This window comes from Nannochloropsis gaditana, assembly GCF_000240725.1.
Source record: "Nannochloropsis gaditana CCMP526 unplaced genomic scaffold scaffold954, whole genome shotgun sequence".
Classification (NCBI taxonomy): Eukaryota; class Eustigmatophyceae; order Eustigmatales; family Monodopsidaceae; genus Microchloropsis; species Microchloropsis gaditana.
This window is the reverse complement of record NW_005802999.1, coordinates 1,902-9,703: the sequence shown is the minus strand read 5'-3', so window position 1 is coordinate 9,703 and position 7,802 is coordinate 1,902. Positions and strand designations below refer to the sequence as shown.

General features: G+C 54.8%; 1 protein-coding gene across 1 annotated transcript; it reads right to left on the bottom strand.

The window, feature by feature from the left end:
* Positions 1 to 1,183: 1,183 nt before the first annotated feature.
* On the bottom strand, positions 1,184 to 2,117 carry NGA_2032200 (type a von willebrand factor domain-containing protein; the record flags this gene model as incomplete). Its single annotated transcript, XM_005853322.1, has 1 exon — positions 1,184 to 2,117. A coding segment is annotated over one exon (934 nt), but the record flags the coding sequence as incomplete, so codon positions are not given.
* Positions 2,118 to 7,802: the final 5,685 nt, after the last annotated feature.

The following is a 7,802-nucleotide window of genomic DNA, read 5'->3' as shown; positions in this document are numbered from 1 at the left end:
GTCCTCCCCTAGCGAGGAGTGCGGACCCAGGACCTCCGCCTCATTGTCCGCCTCGGCAGAGGGCAAACGCCCAACATCGTCCTTCCCGTCTCCTGCCTGCTGAGCTTCCACATGGGGTACATGGTGCTGTCGCGGTCGTCGAAAGGGATTGCCAAAGTTTACGGCGAGTTTGCGCTGCTTCCAGGCCTCGGGGGTGTCATCGTCTGGGTCGTACTCGTCCAGCGGGTCTCTGAACACCTCCATCTGCAGCAACCTCTCACTGTAGGCGCCCATCTCGTTAATGGGAATCTCTGGCATCTGCAACGCGCCGACTTCTTGCAAGAGCATCCATTCCTCCGGCCGCCGCCGGCCGTTTTTGGGCTGCCCGCAGGCTCCCTGCCAACTCTGAAAGCCCCTCACGTAAAGCCCCGATATGACGTGGTCCCCTTCCCCGAACAGGCCCTGACGTAGCCCCTCCCACATGGAAAGCAGGCTCTTACTCGGATCAAAGAGCCTTTCGTCTTGGCTTTTTGCCCCTTCTTCGCTCGTCTCTCTCCCCTCTTCCCCATTCCCCTTACCCCCCGCGAGGTAGCTGCCCCCCCCCTCCAGTCCGTCCCTTCCGGACGCCCCGGTGCCCATGTCCCCGGAAAATTCCAATCCTCGATTATGTGGATGCTCTCTTCGACTCATCTCATACCTCTGATTCTCCGCCCGCGCCTGCTCTCGGATACGCTGCAACCGCTTTATCACAAGCTGGCTGAGCCCTCCCGTCTTCTGCTCGGGAACCTGGGTGTGCAGCCCCACCTTTTTGAGACACCTGCGAAGGGCCGAAAAGTAGTACGGCGGAGTCTGAGCCAGGAAGCTGTTGAACTCTGGGCGCCATTTGACCGGGAGGGAGGTCAAATGCCCGGAGGCGGACCCTCCCTCCACAGCCACTTGTACGAGCTCCACCAGTTTGGGGTAGTCGTAGGGGAGCAAGACTAAGGTCACCCTCCCCGCCACATCGGAGGCCTCCAAGAACCCGAACGGACAGCCCCGGCTGCCCTTCATCCGCCCGCTGCCCATCAAATACACCGGCCACCGCATCCCACGGGTCATCCGCAGCCCCCCGCCGGAGGGGGCAGCACCCGCCCCCCCCCCGCACCATTCCAGAGGGTACCTATCCATAGTCAGGCCCTGTGCCTCTAGCCGGGTGAGCGAGGCTAGCGCCGCATCCGTTGAGTCAGTCGCAAGCCGGCTGTAGAGCAGGATAGGGTGAGCGTCGCGTTTGGGGAGATGTTCGAGCGTCCGGTCCACCCAAAAAGCCTCCGGAATAGGCCAGCTGAACCCAGCTGACTCATGATTCAGGCATAGAATAGCCCGTACGGCAGCAGCACAGGAGATGGGGTCGGCACCATGGGCGGGTGAGGTCAAATGGGGGGAATGGAAGGCCTCGCCGCAGGTTTCTGGCGGATAGAGGGCCACTTGCGACTGACCCTGTCGTCCCGCCTCCTGCTCCTGTGCTCGAGACTGCGCCTGAGCGCTTTTAGTGGCGTGTCCGCACGTCTCGGCGCCCAGATCGGGAGCCAGCACGACCATGGGTCCGACGAAGGCGAGTTTGTGCATGACGAGGTCCGTGTTCAGTGTTAGCCCCATTAGACTCTCGCTCACGCTGCAGTAGCCACCCGTCGCGTCCGCCAGTGCCTTGAAGACAGCGAAGTAGGGAATTTGTGTGGAGACAGGAGAAGGCGTTGTACTGGAGCCCTCTTCCCTCTTTTTGGAATCGTCGAGACTGCTGCTGTCTGCGAGTGGACGGGACGGAGAGTGGTGGATGATGAAGGGGAAGAAGCGCTGATCCCACCGATAAGGATCTCGAGTCAAATCATGTGCCGAGCACGTGAGCTGCAACGTCATGCTTGGAGCGGGCGCCTCTGCATCGCCTCCAAAAGGTGATACCGGTCCTATCGCTTTTTGGACAGAAGAGGAGGTCGGACGCGAGCTGTTTCCGCCGGTAAACAGCAGACAGCATCCGGGTTCAACAAGCCAGGGGCAACGACCCTGCCCATAATTATCTATACCATGCTGCAGACGGTACTGATTCAGCAAGGCGAAGGCCATAGATAGCGCATGACCTACATTAGTACCTCCCTTCGAGCCGTCTGCAGGCAAAGGAGCAAGAAGGCGCAGGTTGTCGTCGAAACGCTGTAAAGAATCACCCCATGAGATCTTTACGCATCCAGGCCCTTCTTCGGTCGTAACCAAAAAGTACTGATCTTTCATATTGGTTTTTTGCCGTGCTTTGATGAAGTACTCGACTGCGGCCTTGGCCCACTCAAACGAGCTTAGTCCTGCCCCGCGCAGGTTCGTTGTTGCATGAGGCCCACTGGGGGGGCTTCGTTGCCCCATGCTGGCATTTACATCCAAAATGAAACAAACGAGCATCCTAGGGCCGGTATGAGCGTGAAATTACGTTTTAAGGCAGTCTGCTGGGAGGTATAATGCAGTTCAACGGCCGCAGGTGGGTCGATGGCGATGTAGGCCGTAAAGAGAACGAAGCCGGAGTCATCTCGTCATCAGAAAAGACTACTCTTTGCCTTGTTTAAGAGTTAGACTGCTGCTTGACATACAGTGTAAATTGAAAAAGAAGAGATGAGATGGTATACGGCATGCTCAGGCATTCAGGCCGCGGCGTCTTGAAGCCAACCTCCCCGTCAATGGGTTGCTCTTCTTCGTAGAGTTCCTGTTCCTTGTCCTGGAAGCGATGAAGCGATGAAGCAAAACGCACGCAAAAATGATGATCGAGTCCTATATTTTTGAAACTCAGTTTCTCGGCCATTCCGTTTGCGTGCTTGACATCTTATCCCTGCCGTCGGTTTCCGCTGTATAGAGTGTCGAAGTCCTCGGCGCACTCAGACATCCATTAGTGAGAAGACTCTGTCAAACGTTTTGCCTTCAGAGACATATGCACATTCGTCGGCCCACAACAAGATAACTCTGTCGCATACAATTTCAGACTGTCCAATCCACCCTTGAAGATCTACTGGGCTTTTCCTCAGCCCCCCGATTCGATCAAATTTTCCTCGTTTCTCCCCTATCTTAACATCTCAGGCTTTTTGGTCGAAACAAAAGCGTCACATCACCTCAAATTTATACTCCTCTCCTTAGGGTTGTTCCAGATTCCGACTTTCCGCCTGGCACAACTAATTTCACACCTCCTTTTTATCCAATTCTCTCTGAATCCGCGCTCTTCGTACTACTTAAACACCCCTGTGCAAATACCCCGAAGACAAATGCACGGTTTTCGATCTTCAACATGGTATGTTGACAATGATTACCCTCTGAAAGCTAGCAAGTTGTGTTGATGATACTGGAAGACTGACTGACGTCCAACTTCTCTCTGTCCGCTTCCCTGTCCACCACTATGGATATGCTGGATCTGGCTACAAATATGCTGGAGTGGGTGACATAATGTCACTCTTTCCTTGTCCGACTCCAACCCCTTGGTCTCTTAAGACACCCTGCCCTTTTCTCCCTCGATCTCCCACGTCAAACTGCCTGCATGCTCGGCGGCTCCGGTTTCGTCTCCCCCTTCCTCCCCGACCCCGCCTCAAGCACGTCGCAGCTCTCAGCTCCAGCTTGGATGGGGATGCTCGGCATGGGAGGTTGCTGGCGCAAAGGAGACCGACAGCGCGATTCATCGTCCGCGGTGGGAGCCGAAAGTACGCCCATGGGCGCTATGGCTCGCATCATGCTGCTCCCCTCCACCTTGTACTCAGTCCCTACGTCGGTGGGAGCCCCGTTCTGGGTAGTGCCGGCCGACGTCGGGGGGAAGGACAGGGGGTAGGGAGGGACGGACCGCAAGCCAGACTGGTGGCTGGGGGCAGCGAGGTGGGGCCGTGACGTGGCCCAGTGCTCGCCCACTTGGGAGGGCGGGACCTCGGACCATCTCGGTGACACTTGCTTCGGCGCCTTGTATGCCCTCTCGTCCTCCTCCTCCTCCTCCTCCACCTCATCATCATCTTCGTCTTCATCCCCTAGTCCCTCCTGTTCACTCCCTTGACTCCCTCCTTCTTGTCCCACTCTCGCACCCTCCGGACGTGGCGCACGACCGTTGCCACTGTGATGGCTATTTCCCTCAGGCGTCTTGCCCGTTGTCATGCTTATAGACCCCGTGGCCTGCGAGGAGGCCGAGGAAAACGTGGTGGATGAGGAGGCGACCGAGCTTCCTTCTCCACTCGCTCCTCCTTGAGGCACGGGAGCCGCCGGATAAAGGGCTTGCCCGTTGGACGGAAATTGCGCGAAGGACTGAGCAAGCTGCGGGTGGGGTGGCAGATGGTGTGAAGGCTGAGGGGGATGACTTCTTCCTGGTTGATTTCCAGCGACAGGCGCATGATCCCCGTAGATCAAATCCAGCATCTGCCTCAGTTCCTCGTTCTCTTTCAGCAGGCGAGTCATGACCTTCTCCGACTCCTCCATGAACCGCTTTCTCCGGTCCCGTGTCCGCTTGGCATGAATGCGATTCCTCTCTCGACGGATACGCTCTCGGTCCTCGGGCGCGTACTTGCAGCGGCCGCGCGCCCCGCCTGCCTTCCCCTCATCAGCCTCGTCCGCGTCCCCGAGACTGCTCGAGTCGTCCATCAGCCCGCTCTCTGACGCCGCCCGGCTCTGCGCCTCCTCGTAGGCCTTGTTGTTCGCAGCCACGGCCGCATTCGTCCGCTCCAGGAAGGACTGCACCGTCATGTACTTGGAGAGAAGCCCGTCGTTGGCTCCCATGGTAGAGCCTGCGGGCGCTGAGCCGGGTGGTTGGCCCTTACACTGAGGACCGCTATTGGGGGCATGGTTGGGAGCTTCCGACTTCAGCGCTTCCTCTTTCTCCGCCTCCGGCCCCCTCATCACGAGTAAAATGTTCGCCGTGTACCACTCCGTGACGGCCAGGCGCATACGCCGACCCTCCTCCTGCAAATTCTCAATCGTGACCTGGATGCTCTCCATCTGCACCTTCTTGCGCTTGCGAGTCTTGCGGGCGTGAACACGATTGCGCTCTCGACTGTGTGTTTTGAGCGTGAGATGTGAGATCATGATCAAAGATTTCGCAAGACGCCCGACTTAGAGCTGAAATTGAACGGACACGCAGCATATAACATATGTGCACGAACGTGGCTTTTTGACCTGTTTGCAACTGCACACATAAAAACCATATTATCTCGGTTACGGACGTTGCACACAGAAATTAACTTTACTTGTACTGACCTTCGTTGTAAGCGCTCCTCGGACGTTAGACGCATGCGCTTACGCTGCTGCTGCGACGAGGTGGTCGAGGACGAGGAAGAGGTGGAAGAAGACCCCATCGTTGTTGTGGTGAGACCACTTTCATCGCTGCCAGTCCGGATCATCTGATACGATTGTCCATAACCATCTGAAGATCCGTTTTTGGTCCCAATGCTGTGACCACCGCCAGCGCAAACCGAAGTCATTCCTACGCTTGTCACACCCGGGTCCTGACGAGGAATGGGAGGCATGTGGTGCTGGTAGTGGCCAGGAGGGCCGGGAGGAGGGGGTGGAAGCGGTGCATAGCTCGGTGGCATGCCAATTGGCATGTGCGGGTACCCGGGGGGCATTGGGTACGCCATAGTCTGTGCTGGAGTGCAGGCAGACCCGGTCGAAAGAAGGGGGTATGTGGTGGGTTTGGGCGCGTGTACTGCTGCTGTTGCTGCTGAGCTGACTTTCGGTGAAACTGGGCGTGAAAGTGAACACACCGATTCGATAACGACCTAGTATGCAAAAGATAATAGAGGATGAGTGTTGCATAGTAAGTACAGCCAAAGTTAGGAGTCCGCGGAGTCAGAACATTCTAAGCTAGTTGTTGAAAGAGCAGCTTGACCTTCTCCGCCTTCTGCTTCCTGACGACGGGGGAACAAAATGCTGACTACAAGCCCTCTGAGCGCCAGCCAAGCCCAGTCCGCCAACAACGTCTGCTCATGAGAAGGAATCAGGTCGTACGCAAACACTCGACAGGCCAGCATCAGGCACCAACCTTCGCAAGGGGCATCTTGGGAAGGGGGCCGGGTGCGGCGGTTTGTGCTTGCGTCCAGTCAGGCGCCAGACGCGCTCTGATTCGTCGAGAGGCAGGCGGGGCCCTTACGTAATCGTCTCTCTAGGGGTTGACGCAACCACATACGGTCGCGCAGGAGGCTGCGTCCAATCCACAGAGGATCAATGTAGCATGAATGTCCATTCAGGGTATTGTCACACGTGCTGTCCAGGGCCCTGGTAGACGGGGTGATGTTGATGTGCTAGCACGCTGACGACCGGGGAGCAGATGCCCCTGCACCGAGGTTGACGCCCGATCATCGAGCCCGTCGCCGTGGCCGGCGTTGACATGGTTCCAGGATCGAAAGAGGGCGGTGCACGCGGGCCATCGTTCCACCGCCGCGTGGTCTTCGCACTCATAGAAGGGCGATGAGCTACACGTAAATGTGTGAGAAGGTGACGGGTAAATGTTTATTGAGAATTACACTCCCGGTCAACTGCTTTTTGTACCAAAACGACCGGCGGGGTTGTAAATAGGAATTACGGTGCATGTATACATGTCCTCAAATTCGTGACAACCTTTGCCATGCACGTCGAGTTTAAGAGATTTCGAACAGCTTATAAAGTACTTTAAATATAACATACATGCTATTGACCTTTCTTGTGCTTTTGACTCCCTCGAGCTGTTGACTACTTGTGAGTATCTAGATCTCGTGATCGTATTTTCAGCCGAAGAACGAACAATTCAGCATAGAAAAGATGTACATTGACAAAAAATGCAAAGGCAAACAAAAAGCAGGAAGTCATGAGCGACCACACTGAATTCGAGGGTTGTGAATGCTCTAAACCTCTGATACCTAAAGCAACAAAGCTTACCCATGGAAGAATCAGGAACCTAAGTTTGTCGCGTCCTTCCTGCAATAAAAAAAGCGACATACTCCTTGCAATGTAAGAGTTGTTTTCAATACAGTAGTTAAACGTGATTTGATCGCTCAACCGCCTTGCACCATGGAAAAGTACCTCGTGGGAACGGCAAACGCTTGAATGAACTCAAGGACCATCATCCTGCTCGGCTTCTCGTTGTATTGTATTTTCCCCCACCAAATATCTACCGGTGATAAAGCCCTGGATTTTTGGAGGGTCCCTTTTCTAGAGTACGATTGTGTAGTGATCTTTCCCATTCGAAAAGAAATAACAACGCGAAGATGAAGCGTTAGCTTTAGCTTCAGTTCACATAGCTTAGTCGATAAAAAATATTTATTCGTCCAAAAAAAGAAAGAAGGGAGCCTTTACAACTTGCCTTCACACAGAGTGGTGACAAGAACCATCTCCAACTAGATCAAGGCAGCATTGAAAATGCTACCACGGAAAAGATTGATTTGGCAGAGGCCGATGGTCGCGAACTGGAAACATTGAGAATCGTCGAAGTCAGCTTCCAAATCCATAGTCAGTCGGAGACAATGACACAGAAAGTCGCGGTAGTCGAAAACCCCAAACAGACACTGAGCGCAATTTTCTAGCGCAAATGCTCAGATTGATTTCGGAACGGACAGTGTTGTGATGCAAGGAAAGGGCGAACAATATCAGATACCTGCCATAGACTTAATCGCAGGGATAGAGGCAAACCAGCACCCACAGTGTAAAGTAGTCAATAAGGACCAGTGAGGAATCCAATCAAAAAGAGCTCATATTCCTGTGACAATCAATGCAGGCGCCGGATATATATATCGAAGCTGGATATACACAGAAGGGCCTTCTCATTGCACCTGGAATATGGGAAATCTCAGGGCAAAATTATTTGTCCGAATTTGAAC